This window comes from Marmota marmota, unplaced genomic scaffold (assembly GCF_001458135.2).
Source record: "Marmota marmota marmota unplaced genomic scaffold, marMar, whole genome shotgun sequence".
NCBI lineage: Eukaryota > Metazoa > Chordata > Mammalia > Rodentia > Sciuridae > Marmota > Marmota marmota.
The window spans coordinates 8,704,120-8,720,173 of NW_026000185.1; the positions used below are offsets into that span (position 1 = coordinate 8,704,120).

At 46.3% G+C, this 16,054-nt stretch overlaps 2 protein-coding genes across 8 annotated transcripts in view; one reads left to right on the forward strand and one right to left on the reverse strand.

Annotated features, from left to right (window-relative positions):
* Luc7l (LUC7 like) overlaps window positions 1–11,403 on the forward strand; it is a 32,634-nt gene extending 21,231 nt beyond the window's left edge. For 4 of the 7 annotated variants that reach the window (XM_015491053.2, XM_015491055.2, XM_048789509.1 and 1 more), the window contains 5 exons: window positions 4,558–4,734; window positions 8,392–8,480; window positions 9,937–9,966; window positions 10,325–10,492; window positions 11,062–11,403. In XM_015491053.2, the coding sequence (XP_015346539.1) occupies window positions 4,558–4,734; window positions 8,392–8,480; window positions 9,937–9,966; window positions 10,325–10,492; window positions 11,062–11,203 (606 nt within the window). In that variant the 3' untranslated portion in view covers window positions 11,204–11,403. Of the gene's footprint in view, window positions 1–4,557; window positions 4,735–8,391; window positions 8,481–9,936; window positions 9,967–10,324; window positions 10,530–11,061 lie in introns of all 7 variants that reach the window. The other 3 variants (XM_048789507.1, XM_048789510.1, XM_015491054.2) reach the window with 2 other exon arrangements.
* A 3,313-nt stretch (window positions 11,404–14,716) lies between these two features.
* On the reverse strand, window positions 14,717–15,602 carry Hbq1 (hemoglobin subunit theta 1). Its single transcript, XM_015491558.2, has 3 exons — window positions 15,318–15,602; window positions 15,030–15,234; window positions 14,717–14,924 (listed from the first exon to the last, which is right to left on the reverse strand). The coding sequence occupies exons 1-3, from the start codon at window positions 15,449–15,451 to the stop codon at window positions 14,796–14,798; spliced, it is 468 nt and encodes a 155-aa protein (XP_015347044.1). The 5' UTR covers window positions 15,452–15,602; the 3' UTR covers window positions 14,717–14,795.
* Window positions 15,603–16,054: the final 452 nt, after the last annotated feature.

A 16,054-nucleotide genomic window follows, 5' to 3' on the forward strand; every position in this document is an offset into this window, starting at 1 on the left:
CCCCCCTATATATATATCCGGGCCGCACGCCTGGCATGCGTGCTACCGCTTGAGCCACATCCCCAGCCCACACCCTTATTCTTGTAATTCTTTTCCATAAAGGATGATGAATAGATATATACGACAAATACAGTGCTTTTGTATATGAATGCTTCCATGGGAGCTGGGGTTGTAGCTCAGTGGTAGAGCACTTGCCTGGCATGTGTGAGGCACTGGGTTTGATTCTCAGCACTGCATTATAAATAAATTAAAAGGTCCATTGACAAGCAATATTAAAAAAATAAATAAATAGAAAAGCTCACATGAGAGCTGAATGCCGGTGGCACCCACTGTTACACCACATCACACAGAAGCACTGTGAGTGTGACAGTTTCAATGATGCGATGACTCACATGCTTTGTGTGTCGTTGGCATCAGCCTTCCCCTAGTTTGTAGGGTAGTTCGGTTTCTGGGAAATGGAGTGCATATTTAAACTTTGCTAAGAGTTCTATGTTTGGAATGTTGGGCTTCTGTTGCCTCTATCAGTCAGGAGGGAAGCCATGGGTTTCAGTGCATCCTGAGCCCTGTTGACAGGGAACAGATGCTAACTGTTCACCAATGGCTCAGGAAAATTTATACTTTGACTAAATAACTATAGCTTGGTGTTTTTACCCACATGGATGTCAGGTTGCAAAAAAAGAAGCAGTGTGCAGGATTGTGGCTGCCCAAGCCCAGGACTGTGGTATTCTCACCCCTCATTGTGAGAGCTACCCCTAAGAGGCAGTACTATTGCAACACCCTGGGGGACAAGATTAGGATGATTAAGGGTGAGGCTGTTGGGTGGGCATGTGGGGCCCAGCACTGCACCCTTGGAATTCCTTTTTTTTTTTTTTAACATTTTAATTTTTAATTATAGGTTGACATAATACCTTTATTTTATTATTATGTGGTACTGAGGATTGAACCCAGTGCCTCACACGTGCTAGGGGAGCACTCTGCCTCTGAACCACAACCCCAGCCCACCCTTCTAAGTTCTAAGAGTAGCAGGCAAGATGTTCAGTAGTCTCAAGGCTGCTTTCCTGCTTTTTGGGTTGTCTTCTGGTAGTTTAGAAACCAAGGGTTTTGCTGTGCACAGTGGCGCACACATGTGATCCCAGTGACTCAGGAGACCAGGGCAGAAGAATCACAATTTTTAGTTGGGCCTCAGCAATTTAGCAAGGTCTTAAGTGCCAAAGAGAGACTTTTGTCTCAAAATACATAATATAAAGGACTGGGGATGTAGCTTGGTGGTAAAATACTCCTGGGTTCAATCCCCAGTACCAAAAACAAAGGTTATTGTAAATGGAGTCATACTAACAAGTATGGCGGCACATACCTATAAACACCAACAACTTGTGAGAGTGAGGCAGCAGGATCCCAAGTTTGAGGCTAGCCTGGGCACAAAACTAATAAATGGATTCATACAGTATGTAACTGTTTGAAATTGGCTATTTTCACTCAGCATAAGCAGAGTTTAGGATAGCATTTAAATTTTCTCAACTACGGGGCTAGGATTGTGGCTCAGTGGTAGAGCGCTTGCCTAGCACGTGCAAGGCCCTGGGTTCAATCCTCAGCACCACATAAAAATAAATAAAATAAAAATATTGTGTCCAGTACAACTAAAAAATAAATATTAAAAAAATTTTTCTCAACTACAAAAGTGAGCATAGGCCCCTTCTCAGAAGGCTCACCTGAGACCACGAACTCATGACTGGGCTGGGAATCATAGCAAGATCCCATCTCAAAACACCTTAGTAAAGTTTCAGACCTACAAAGGGAACAGAAGGATCAAATAATTATCGTTTTTGCATGAAGTTTTTTTCCTTAATAAAAGATGGGTGGGGGCTGGGGCTGTGTCTTAGAGGCACAGCGCTCCCCTGGCATGCGTGGGGCGCTGGGTTCGATCCTCACCACCACAATAGTTTTCCAGCAATTAAAAAAAAAAATAAAATGCCTGGGCTGGGGCTATAGTTCAGTGGCAGAGCACTTGGCTAGCATGTGTGAGGGACTGTGTTCAATCCTTAGCACCACATAAAAAAACAAAGGCATAAAAGATGGCACGTTATAATGAAAACTTAAGTTCCTGCTGTGTCCTCTGTCCTAGTTCCCTCCCTTCTAGATGCAAATACTAGACTGCATTTCAGCATGAGTCCTTCAGTTGTCTTTATGCTGTGTTGCTCATATGGCCCATAAATAGTGTGTTCTATGCTGTGCATTTTATTTTATTTAAAAAAAATTTTTTTTAGTTGTTGATGGACTTTATTTATTTTCATGTGGTGCTGAGAATTGAACCCATGGCCTCATACATGCTAGGCAATGCTCTACCACTGAGCCACAACCCCAGCCCTGTGCTGTGCATTTTAAAAGCTATGCTAGCGCTTCAGCAGTGTGTGTTATTCTAAAACTCATATTGTTGACTCAGCTTGTTTATGAGTTCTTCCCACATTGACAGTTGATGAGGGACTCTTATGGACAAAGGATGTTTGTTGGCAGTTTTCTAGGTTATTGATGGTTTGTCACCATTTCAAACAGTTATTCAGTGAGGCACCTTGTTCTTATACCTGTCTCCTGGTGCTGATGTTAGAGTTGTAGGACACACTACAAGAGTTCATTGGAAGTGGTACATGTGTGATCCATTTTAAACAGATAGCTTACTACACTGCACTCTGTTAGTTTTGTCAACTCAGACTGTAGCCAGTATTGTGGGAGTGTCTTTTTTTTTAATGTTTTTTGCTAGTTTAGTGTGACTGCCATGTTGTATCATTTTAATCTTTACTTGAAGTGTATTCAGATCTCTTTCTCAAAAAGGACAGATAACTAACATTGTATTTCTTCAGCCAGGTGCATTGGCACTTGCCTTTAATCCCAGCTACTCAGGAGATGGATGCAGGAGAATCAGGGGTTCAAGACCAGCTTAGGCAACTCTCAAAAAATAAAGGGCAAGGGATGTGGCTCATGGTTCAGTCCCTGGTACCAAGATAGATACATAGATAAATTTTTTTTTAAAAGATTGGGGATGGCTGGACGCAGTGGCACACACACCTGTAATCCCAGTGGCTCGTGAGGCTGAGACAGGAGGATCGTGAGTTCAAAGCCAGCCTCAGCAAAAGCAAGGCACTAAGCAACTCAGTGAGACCCTGTCTCTGAATAAAATACAAAATAGGGCTGGGGATGTGGTTCAGTGGTTGAGTGCCCCTGAGTTCCATCCCTGGTACCAAAAAAAAAAAAGACTGGGGATGTAGCTGAGTGGTAGAGCACCTCTGGGTTCAGTTCCCAGTGCCAAAAAGGAAAGTGTGGGGACTTTGAGAAAGAGGAGAGTCCAGCCAAAGGTACACATGGAGTGGTTATACTTAGGTCAGCTTCAAACCATGCTCAACTTCCCCCAGTGCACAGATGGTGGTCATTAGTATTCTAAGATGGAGATAATGGGAGATGTGGTCAGCTGAGTAGATTCTTGGATCAGGGTGGGATTTACGAAGAGAAGTTTTGAAGGATGGGGAGAGGTAGGACAGGATGTTAAACTAAATCTCTTGAAGAATTCGAGGAGAGGCTATTGAGCTACTGGAGATTTGCATTTCCCTAGCAGTTCTCTGATTTTTTTTCATTTCTCTGCTTTTTGGATTATAGAACACAACCGAAAAAACCTACAGATGCCCCCTCTCGTAAATTACACAATCCCTTTTTTTTATTATAATTATTACTGCATATTAATTGTATAAAACAATGGATTTGTGGTTTTCTGGGGATTGAACCCAGGGGCTCTTATCCCCAACTCTTTTATTTTTTGAGATTTTAGCAAGGACCTAAGCTAAATTGCTGGGGCTGGCCTCAAACTTTTGATCCTCCTTCCTTAGCCTCCTGAGTAGCTTGGAATTACAGGTGTGAGTCCTCATGCCAGGCTCAATATCATGGATTTCATTGTGGGTTTTTTTTTTTTTCCTTATAGTTGGGGATTGAAATTTTGGCCTCCAGCACGCATTATAGTGCTCTACGACTGAGCTACATCCTCAGCCCTTTTTATTTTTCATTTTGAGACAGTGTGTAGCCATGTTGCCTAGTCTGGTCTTACACTTGCCAGCCTTCTGAGTACCTGAGATTACAGGTGTGTGCCACCATGTCTGCCTGCAAACTGTCACTTTTGCAGCTGCACTGGGGTTGTTTCCTGGATGTTGGGACACAGTCCTCATGGTTTATATTTTTTGTGTATTTGTAGAAGATTCTTCTTGCTTCTCTGGTTTGTAATTTCTCATGCAGAGCAGAGACTTAACCTTCCCCACTGGTCTCAGAATAGTTCTGCTTGTCTGAGAACTTTTGAATGTTTTTTGACATTGTGAATATTTTATTTATTTATTTATTTGGGGGGGTGGGCAGTACTGGGGATTCAACTCAGAGGCTCTTAACCACTGAGATACATCCCCAGATCTATTCTGAGACAGTATCTCTGAATTGCTAAGGCTATTTAAAAGGTGGCTCTGTCTCGGAGGTCCATCTGTGGTGGCATTTCTGTTGATTCATGTGCATCTCTCCCCCTTTCTCTAGGAAGAGTACAGGAATTCCATGCCTGCATCCAGTTTTCAGCAGCAAAAGCTTCGTGTGTGCGAGGTCTGTTCCGCCTACCTGGGTCTTCATGATAATGACCGTCGCCTCGCAGACCACTTCGGGGGCAAGTTACACCTGGGTTTTATTCAGATCCGAGAGAAGCTTGATCAGTTGAGGGTATGATAGTGAGCTGTGTTTCTGGAGAATTCCCATTTCTGACTTTTTTTTTTTTTTTTGGTCGTCATTGTTGGTTTATTTTAGTGGTAGGTGGACACAGTACCTTTATTTTATGTATTTGTTTTTATGTGGTGCTGAGGATTGAACCCAGTGCCTGACACATACCAGGCAAGTGCTCTACCACTGAACTATAACCCAGCTCCACCTTCACATTTCTATATTTTCAAAAACCTTTTGGGAGCCAGGCACGGTGGTGCACGCCTGTAATCCCAGCAGCTTGGGAGGCTAAGACAGGAGGGTCACAAGTTCAAAGCCAGCCTCAGCAATGATGAAGCACTAAGCAACTTGGTGAGGCACTAAGCAACTCAGTGACACCCTGCATGTAAATAAAAATACAAAATAGGACTGGGGGTGTGGTTCAGTGCTTGAGTGTCCCTGGATTCAGTCACCGTTACCAAAGAAGAAAAAAAAAATTGGGACTGGGGTTGTGGCTCAGCAGTGGGTTCAATTTTTAGCACCACATATAAATAAATAAATGAAATGAAATGAAGGGTCCATTGACAACTTTAAAAAAAAATTTAAAAACCCTTTGTTCTGATTCACTCTAAGAACTTGAGTTTTATAGTGAAATACTCAAATTTTATCACTTGATTTCACATAAGAGACATAAAATATCATAATCCAAAGAATCCTGAAAATGGAACTGGGGCTGTAGCTCAGTAGCAGAGTGCTTGCCTAGCATGTGTAAGGCACTGGGTTTGATCTACCACATAAAAATAAATAAAATAAAGGCATTCTGTCCATCTACAACTACAATTTAAAAAAAAAAAAAGAATCCTGAAAATGTATTTAGTTTGTACCCCTTCGTTGTGGTAAATAACAGAGTCCAGTCCCAGGGTATGGACAGTTCTGAAATAGCTTTTGTGTGGTTCAGTTATCTTTGCCTTTACGCTGCCTCAGAAAGGTAAGGAAGCTGTGGGTTTTCTTCTGATAGCAGTGCACACACAACCTGTTCCTTCCTGAAGAGTCTAAACTTTAAGTATATAGCTGAATGTGGTGGTGCACAGCCCTACAATCCCTGCATCTCAAGAGGCTGAGGTAGTAGGACCTCAAGTTTAAGGCCAGCCTGGGCAACTTAGACTGTCTTATTTCTCAAAAAAGGGGCAGGCCAGAGGGTGCGGTGGCACACATCTGTAATCCCAGCAATTTGGGAGGCTGAGACAGGAGAATTTTAAGTTCAGAGCCAGCCTCAGCAACTTAATGAGGCACTAAGCAACTCAGTGAGAACTTGTCTCTAAATAAAATACAAAATAGGGGTGGGGTGTGGCTCAGTGGTCAAGTACCCTGAGTTCAATTCCTGGTACCAAAAAAAAAAAAAAGGCAGGATGGGGAGTTTGGGGGGATATGGCCATGTAGCCTTCTCTCCCTCCATGCACTTGAAATGTGGAAGAACAGACCTAAAGCACCTGAATGGAATTTAGAGTGCTACAGTAACCAAGGCCTCATTTAGGGCTGGGGTCTTGTTTGACTCCAGGAAAAAGCTGGTCCTTTAGGCAGAAGACAGCAAGGTTCTGTACCCAAGGAAAGGTCCTTAGGTGAATTGAATTTGGAACTAGAAGCAGGATTGGAGTACACTGGCACTTAGGGTATTCTTAAAATATTTTACTTCTGTTCAGTAGAACATTTGGTTCTGGGGATTGAACCTAGGGTCACTTCAACTTAGAGCTACATCTCTGATATTTTCAATGTACTCAGTCACATTTTCAAGTTGAAATTGTTTCTTATAAGTTGGTAGATATAAAAGGTTGTATGTTATATGTGTTCAGTACAATATAAATAATTATTTGGTTTCTACTGTCAAAATTTTCTCCTTAGAAGTTGGGAATGGCCAGGTGCAATGGTATATGCCTGTATTCCCAGCAGCTGAGGATGCTAAAGCAGGAGGATCGAGAGTTCAAAGCCAGCATCAGCAATTTAGCCAGGCCCTAAGCAACTTAGTGAGAAACTGTCTCAAAAGTTAACTAACTGTTCCTCTTCCTTCTCTTATGATTAGCACATGCAGGTGCTGGGTCAGTCTGTACTGTTCAGTGATTAAGCACCCTTGGGTTCAATCCTTGGTACCAAAAAATATATAATTAGTTGGGAATGATATATTCCCGTTTGTCCTTTAAATCATACGTTAATTCCATGTTGTCCTAGAGTTTTTTCTTAGTGCAGTATTTTTTGTACCTGAAAGTTTTCAGTTTTCTTAGTGTATATCTGCATCAAAACTAAATATAAGCTTGATGGGTTGGTGCAAAGCCTATAATCCCAGTGGCTCAGGAGACTTAGGAGGGTTGTGAGTTCAAAGCCAGCCTCAGCAACTTAGCAAGACTTTAAGCACTTCAGTGAGATCCTTGTTTCTAAAATAAATATTAAAAAACAGCTGTGATTGTGCCTCAGTGGTTAGGTTAAACACCTGTGAATTCAATCCATGGTACAAAAAAAAAAACCCTCAATATTAGCTGGGCACGTGATACAGAAAGCTGAGGCAGAGCATCACAAGTTGGAGGCCAGCCTTAGCAGCTTACTGAGGCCCAACCACCCCTCCCCTGCAAAAAAAAAAAAAAAAGACTAAGGATGTAACTCAGAGTTAAAGCACCCCTGGGTTCAATCCCCAGTACATAAAAAGAAAAATGGGTATATGTTAAAACTTTTTTCCAACAGGCCGAAAAACTTGGTCTAGGAAGTATCTTAACCATTGCTGCTATGAGTGGTGTATGGTTGACCAAAACAGCTCAAACACATTAAAGATTTTGACAGTTGTTAAAGTAGCAACATCAAATGTATTTTAAAGTGTTCTTTGTTTTGGAGTTGGTTTGTTGTTTTTTTGTTGTTGTTGTTTTGGGTTTTTTTGTTTTGTTTTGTTTTTAAATTGATTGATTGATGGTGCTGGGAATCAATCCCCAGGGCACTCTGCCACTGAGCCACATCCTCAGTCCTATTTTGTATTTTGTTTAGAGAGAGAGTTTCATTGAGTTGCTTAGGGTCTCAGTCTCCTGATCCACTGGGATTACAGGTGTGCCACCACACCCTGCCTGCCTGTCTTTCTTTCTTTTTTTTTTTTTTTAATGTTTATTTTTTAGTTTTTGGCAGACACAACATCTTTGTTTGTATGTGGTATTGAGGATCGAACCCGGGCCGCAAGCATGCCAGGCAAGCGCGCTACCGCTTGAGCCACATCCCCAGCCCTTAATATTTATTTCTTAGTTTTCGCGGACACAGCATCTTTGTTTGTATGTGGTGCTGAGGATCGAACCTGGGCTGCACGCATGCCAGGCGAGCGCACTACCACTTGAGCCACATCCCCAGCCCCACTTTCTGTCTTTCTTGTGCTGGGGATTGAACCCAGGGTCTTGTGCATGGAAGGCAAGCACTCTACCAACTGAGCTATATCCCTAGCCCAATGCCTTTATTTTTTATTTTAAGATAGAGTCTCATCCAGTTTCCTACACAGACCTCAAACTTGTGATCCTCCTGCCTTAGCCTCTTGAGTCATTAAGATTACAGGCCTCTGCCACTCCATCTGGTTTGATTAAGAAGGTTTTAAAACAAATGTGTTAGTGTTTCTTAGAGTTTTTCTTGCTTTTTTCTTTTTCCCATTTTTCATCTATTTAGAAAACTGTGGCTGAAAAGCAGGAGAAGAGAAATCAGGATCGCTTGAGGAGGCGGGAGGAGCGAGAGCGGGAGGAGCGGCTGAGTAGAAGGTGAGCAAGGACAGGGTAGTAGGCTCACGGAGCCCTTGTGCTTCAGAAGATGCTGCTTCATGTACTGAGGTGTTGCTTGGAACAGTCAAGGTCTGCCATAGGCTAAAAGAAAGCCAACGTGCAGCATATCCAGTCTTGCAGAGTGCAGGCTGGCCTAGCACCTGCATGTGTTAATCATAAGAGAAGGAAGAAGAACAGTTAGGAAAGGTTCCTCCTTCACCACATGAGCTGATCCACTGACTGCTGGGCATGCAGCCATCAGCAGATGGGAAGGGTTAGACCTGATCCTCTGGGAGAGGAGTGTGCTGTCTTGTGGCAACACTTTGCTCTAGGGAAAATGCATCAGGGAAGAGCTTTGGGCTGAGTGAGTGGTTGGAGGTCGTATATGTACCCTGGCATACATTTATTGCATGGTGTGGGATCATTAAAAAACTCACAGGAGTGATGGAGTCTGATGTCAGGAGGTGTTGCTTCCCTTTGGAGAGCTGAGTGAGGGTGTTGGGTGGAGCAGCAAGATCAGTGAGTTGCTGGTTGGGAGGATTCCTGATGAAGGAGTTGGCGGTCTGAAGAGTCAAGTGGTTGGAGTCTGGGTGTGATCTGGGGACAGAATTGATAGGAAATGACTTGGAAGTTTTTTGACCTCGAGTTTGCACTTGCTGGGGTGAGAAAGGTAGTGTGAAAAGGGATGGGGTAGAGCTTGACTCGCCATGTTCAATTTTAATGCCCAAGACATAGCCTTCTGATTGGAGTTCAGAGAAGAGTTCTGAGCTAGAAATAATCTCACTTTGCTTTGAGGGTAGCTTATTTCCCCTGAAAGTTCCAAAAACTGCTTTCCCAAAGGAATTCCTGAGTGTCTGACTCAGAAAGAGCCAATGCTTGCTGTTCTCTTGTTTCCTTTGTTGTTTTCATGGTGGTTGATTATTAGAGCTTTGTATTATATGAGAACATCCTCAGAAGACCTGCCATCCCTTTTGCACACAGATGCATCTGTTGTGGTTGGGCATGTCTAGATACAGTCACATGTAGGCCCCTTTTCCATGATGACTGCACAGTGCTCTCAGAATGGGTGTCACATGAGACCTTGCTGGTTGTCTAACCAGAGGAGCCCATTGATGCTCACCTGGCACTAAGCCTGTGTCTGGAACTTTGGTGGCTGTGGAGGTGCATGCAGCCCTTTGTCTTCTGACTGTATACCTGTGCCAGTGTCCATTGTAAAGCTTTGTAACTCTAGCCTGCACTGATGGACATGGGTGCTGCCAGTGCAGCCAGTGAGCCACAGAGTGGGTGGGGCCTCATCCTGTGAATTTCTGCACCTCCCACTGCAGCCCAAGTAGTTGAGCAGCCAGGAGAGAATAGGTCTTTGGGAAGTCTTCCACCTCAAGTTGTGGGCACCTTCCCAGTCAGTGGAGAATGAGGATGCTTCTGGAACATTGTTCATCATCTTTTCCCTTTTCAGGTCTGGATCCAGAACCAGAGATCGTAGGAGGTAGGCTTCTAGATGCCTAATAGTGTTCTTTCAGTCGCATGCCTCTTCCACAAGATTTTTTTAAAATAATTGATGTTTGCAATTCCACATGTTTATCTGGTGGGCAGGGTGGCTTGTGAAGGGCCCCGGGGATGGTGAGGCCTGTGGCCAACCAGGAGTGTTCAGGAAGTGCCACTCGGGGTGGGTCTGGCATCAGAGTAGCTCTTGGGAATATTTCAAACTTGAATTGCACATTTGCAAGATGACAGAAGGAAATATAAGTAAGGCCACAGTCAGAACCTGAGCCCAGAAGTGGGATAGTCCTGGGCTGCTTGCTTTCTGAGCAATCTCAACCATCAGAGCCTTCGGTTTTTTTCAGGTCACGCTCCCGAGACCGTCGTCGGAGGCGGTCAAGATCTACTTCCCGAGAGCGAAGGAAGTCTTCCCGGTCCCGGTCCCGAGACAGACACCGGCGCCATCGCAGCCGTTCCCGGAGCCGCAGCCGGGGACATCGCCGGGCTTCCAGGGACCGGAGTGCGAAATACAAGTAACTACTCTGACTCCTTCAGTAGCTGCAACCAGGAGTGAGCCCCTTCTCTTTGTGTTCCCACGGTTTGCTGGGGTCTGTCAGTGGGCCCTTCCATAGCTGGTAGGGCTAGACTCGGCTTGTGGGGAGCCTGGCCAATGGCGAGACTCAGGGTTTGAACTGGGGAGGACTGTGGAGCATGTCCCTTGTGGACTTCTAGGTGGAGCTACAGTGAAATAGTCATCCTGGACTCTAGGCACTGTCACTTGATACTAAACCCTCCTTAACTTCTGAAGTGGTTTTAAATTTTGGCCTTTTTCCCTTTCTATTTTTATGTAGTGGATTGTATTTCATATGTATAATTTTGTTGTACTTCCTTATTAAAACTCTTTGTGAATGTCAGTTTTTAGTGAGTACCTAATGTTCCCTGTATGGACGGTTAGGCATGAGATGGCAGCCCTTTCTGCCCTCTGGCCTCCCGGGACCATGACCTTCCTGTCCATTGAGGAGAGCCCACATTGTTGGTTTCTGAACAGCCACTCAGAAGCAGGGTGGCAGCCTCCACTGAGCCTCTGATTCCCCTTCCCTAGGTTCTCCAGAGAGCGTGCATCAAGAGAAGAGCCCTGGGAGTATGGGCGGAGTGAGCGTGGGGCTGTGGACTGGAGGCTGGAGAGCTCCAACGGGAAGACTGCTTCACGGAGGTCAGAGGAGAAGGAGGCCGGCGAGATCTGAACCCGAGCTCTGATGTTCTCAATGAAAACATTCAGCACAGCCTAAGATTGCTCTTTATATTTGCTGAACACAACTCATCTTTTGTAGTTTGAATTTCTATTGTATGGAGCTAGCTGTGAGTTTCTAGGTCGTGCAGAGTTGCTCCTGTGTTCTGGGTTATGTTGTGTAGGAATAAATAAACCTGACCGGCTGCCTCCTTACCGTCCTCTGCTGAGGTCCTTTGCTGGGACCCTCCTCCACTCCAGGAGAGACAGGCCTGCTGCTTTCCCCTCTTCAGAAGACTGCAACTTGCAGTCCAGCCACCTTTTGGCTTTTGGTGTCTGTCCCCAGCTGAGCCAGGTATATGTGACTCCCCGTCCTTGTACTTACACCCATCTTTGCTGGTCATCTCTAGCTCCTGTTACAGACTGGAAGGCAGGCAGGGAGCAGAAGGCACATTCCCCATCCATCTCTTCCGGAGCTGGCCTGTCAGATCCTAGCTCAGGCAAGGTGTCCTGCCATTCCCTATTTGAAGTTATGCAGGGCAAAGAAAAGCCCCTGGGTGGCACCCACCTGGCAATCTTCAGAGAAGAGAGGGGTGTTCTTTGGGTCACATTCCAGGGTGCTGCTTTGTGGTTCCTGCCTGGATGGGTTTTTGTGTTACCCTCTCAGCTCTTTGCTGCTGCTGTCAGGATGGTTGCCTTAAGACCAAAGTGAAGGGTAACTGCTGATTGACTTGTGGCCCTTTTAATATTTCTGGGGACCGTTTACATTTGTTTTAGAGGGAGCTTCTGTTGCCTCATTGTTAACACAGTTACTCATCTCTACTCTGTAGAGGTGCACATGTGGCAAAATAGCACCCAAAAGGCCACCAACATCCTGATGTGGCTGCTGGTCAGAGACAGTTCTTTCCTGTCTCCACAGAAAAGACTGGTGGGAAGGAAATCTATGGAATCCACTTGGGCTTGGTACTTTGTTCTATGTATGTGTCCTATGTAGGTTTCTGCACCAGCCGAAACCAGCAACTGGCCTGTAGGCAGGTCACAGGTGTCCAGGCTGTGTTCTCCTGGGGCTATGACAGCCAGTCTGTCCACCTCCTGTCCCCCACCATTACCACTGTGACGGGTTTTTCCTTTTCTACATCTAGACATAAATTTCTCTGTGTGGACAAATAGCTGTGTTTTCCTTTGTTGTTTTGCCAGGGAATAGGTTATGCCAACAAATGACCTGTAGTACCCACACCCTAGCTCCTCTGATTGCAGCTGAGGAGCAAGGCCCCCTTAGGCTTCCACATTCAGTGTCTCCAGTCCTCCTGTGGTGGCCTGAACTAGCGTAGCTCCCTGGGTAGATACCTTGTCACCTCCCTTTGCTGGGGAAGCCCTGTGGTCCTTTGTGCCCCTTTACAGTGGTCCAGGACAAATGGAACCCATGCACCAGAGCAGCCTTGATAACCCCCAGCAGCTTTGCTTCCCTGCCCGAGTCTCTGGTCTGCTGTAGCCAACCTACTTAAGTACCTTTTCACCCAGTATGGACCTTGCTTTCCACAGCAATGCCTATACATTTCAGACATACTGTGGGTAGTGTCTGGGCCTGGGAGGCATGTCCCTGTCCTGTGGGGGAGCCTGCCCATCAGAAAGGCCTCCCAGGTAGAGTGATGATCATACCCAAGGGAACCCAGGCTGAGTTGGAACAAAAGGGGTCTCCCCAGTATACACACCCCTCATACCATGGGAATACATCAACACAGCATGGGTAGCGATTTTAGAGAATCGAGGCAGAATGGCTCTACTTCATTGTTGTTGACTGCCACATCTGCCTCCCTTGGGTGTAGCGCATAGGCGGGAGTTGGTGAAAAGCCCTGGGTGAGACAGGATCTCACCAAATTACCTTGGGCCTCACTAAATTGATGAGGCTGGCTTTGAATTTGGAATCCTGCCTTAGTCTCCGGATACTCTGGGATTATAGATGTGCACCACTGTGCCCAGCTAAATACATTTTTAATTAATTTTTTTAAATTGTTTTTTAGGGGGCTGGGGCTCAGCAGTAAAGCGCTCGCCTAGCAATTGTGAGGCTCTGGGTTCTATCCTCAGCACCACATAAAAATAAATAAAGGTATTGTGTTCAATATTTTTATTTATATATATATATATATATATATATATATATAGTTGATGAACCTTTTTTAAATTTTTATTTATATGAAGTGCTGAGAATCGAACCAAGTGTCTCACACGTGCTAGGCAAACATTCTACCACTGAGCCCAGCCCTTAATTAATTTTTTTTTTGAAACTGTGTCTCACTGTGTTGCCTGCCTGGACTTGAACTCAAGCCACCCATCTTCTCAGCCTCCTAAATGCCAGGACTAGACCACACCTGGCTGATTTTACTGTCCTTGTTTTTTTTTTTTTTTTTTCCCCTTTCCTTCCTATATTAGGATTCTTTAGAGAAACAAAGGGAGTAGGACATGCAGATGCATAGTTATGCGGTATTGGCACCTGCTGTCCCAGGACAGGAAGTCAGTCCTGCTTGGAAGGCCTGAGAACTATAAGCTCTACATCAAGGGCAGAAGATGGTATCACTGCCGAAGCAGAGCATTTCGCCTCCCTTCATTGTTTTGTTCTGTTCAGGCACTTAGTGGGTGGACAATGGCCCAGTAGCATTGAACAGGGGGATCTGCAGTTTCCTGGTTCCAATGCCAGTCTCTTCTGGGAACCCCACAGTCCCCTAGAAGTGCCCGTGTACTGCCAGCCCAGGAAGGTTGATGACCAACAACACACTCTTCCTGTGTGGTCTGCTCTGTCCACTGATACTTTATTTTGGCACTGAGGATTGAACTCACTGAACCACATCCTCAGCCCTTTTTAAGTGCCTAGAAGGATCTGAAAGGCTGTCCACTGGCAACATGCATGGCTGCAGACCTGTTTGTGCCCATTGGTGGTAGGTCTTTGCCATGCTGGTGCTCTGGAATGTACCTTTGTCTTCTGCCAGGTCCGTTCCTGACTTGGGTAGCAGAAAGGGGCAGTAAATAGGGTAATTACTTCCCAAAGTCTCTGCAGTTACCATGGTTGATTTTATATGGAAAAAAATACCCTACCTTTCCTCTCTTTGGAGACTAGATGAAGGCATGATTCCAGTGTGGACCCCCCCACACACCTGACTGGGTGCTGGGGCTGGACTTGCCTCCTTCCACCTGGTCCAAAGTCGGGTAACTCCTGACTTTCACAAGCCTCCCCTCAGGAACTGACACCACCCCTGCACAGCTTCTGCCTCTGTTGGAGGTAGGGGTGGGGGCTGTGCCTGGTTTTCTCCTAGGCTGGGTTGGTGAGTGAGGGGCCATGCAGTGGGCACTATCCCAGCGCCCGTGGATCCGAGGAGTGTCAGGAGGGAGCCAGCAACGTGAGGAGCTGCTGCCCCCTCTGCAGCCCTTACCACCTGAGGGCTGTGAGACCCTATGCCTCAGACTCTCGCCCCCACTTTAAGAGGACGGAGTCTTGCTCATCCATCCCTGTGTCTAAAGGACATACGTTCCAGGACACGTTCTGGGGGACTTTATTCAAGGCGGGGTCCTCGGGAAAGGGAACTCCTGGAGGCCCCCAGATGACCCACTGGATTTCAGCGATACTTGGAGACCAGCGTGGAGGTCACATGGCTCAGAAACTTGTCTAGCGAGGCCTGCATGGTGGGGCTGAAGTCCCCGGGATAGTGTCGGGCGAGGGTCACCAGCAGACAGTGGCACAGGAGCTGTGGGCAGATGGAGCTGTGCCTGAGCCCATCCATCATCAACACCCTTCCCTGGTGGGACCCCTCCCCCGGCGACGCTGGGTCCGGCCTGGCCTGCACGCTCACCTGGAAGTTGGCTGGGTCCACGCGCAGCTTGTGTGCGTGCAGGTCGCTCAGAGAGGCCAAGGCGCCCGGCAGGTCGTCCAGCTGATCTACGGCAAGGGTCAGCGCGTCAGCCACCTTTTGGCCGTGAGCTTTAACTTGGGCGGAGCCGGGACTCAGGTCCAAATGAGGGAAGTACGTTTTGGTGCCAGGGAAGGCCAGGAAGGTCCTGCGGGGAACGGAGTGTGAGTGCGCGTCTCCGAAGCGGGCCGAGCAGCGGGTAGGAGTGGGGTCCCTCCGCCCGGTTCGTACCTCTCCAGGGCTTCGGTCGTGTAGACGCCAACGTTGTCGCCCAGCTTCTTCCACAGCGCCCGCACCATCGCCCGGTCCCTGGCAGACAGCGCCATGCCGGCTCTCCCGCCGAGCACTTCGCGCCCAGCCTGCATCCAGCCGGCGCCTTTGGAGGACTTCTGCGTGGCCTCCAGGGGGCGCCTTGAGCGCTCGCGCTGACCTGTGGTCCCAGGTCTCAGAGGGTCTCCACTGTGCTCAGACTGCTACCCTCAGTCTCCCTGAACCCCGAGGCCCCATACGTTAACGAGTTTGCTATATGGAAGGTAATGCCCAGATAACACTGAGTTTCAGCCTGTGTTTTGGCGTGTCCCCTACCTCCCGTATCTATTGGGACACCTTCCTCAGTCTGTCTAATTTATTGTATGAAATGAGAATTAAATGGATAGCAAATGCCAGGTGCCTGGCTCATAGTAGATGTTACTTTCAGAACAATGAACATTTATTAGGTGCCTGGTTTGTGTCCAAATAATAATAGTAAATACCTATTCAGCATATTCTGCCAGATTCCATATCACACCTTTTCCCCCCCTAAATATTTTTTATTTGTTGATGTACCTTTATTTTTTATTTATTTATATGTGGTGCTGAGGATCGAATCCAGTGCCTCACACATACTAGGCAAGTACTCTGCCACTGAGCTACAACCCCAGCCCTAACACACATAACATCTTTTAAAATATTTTTAATGCATTACTGGG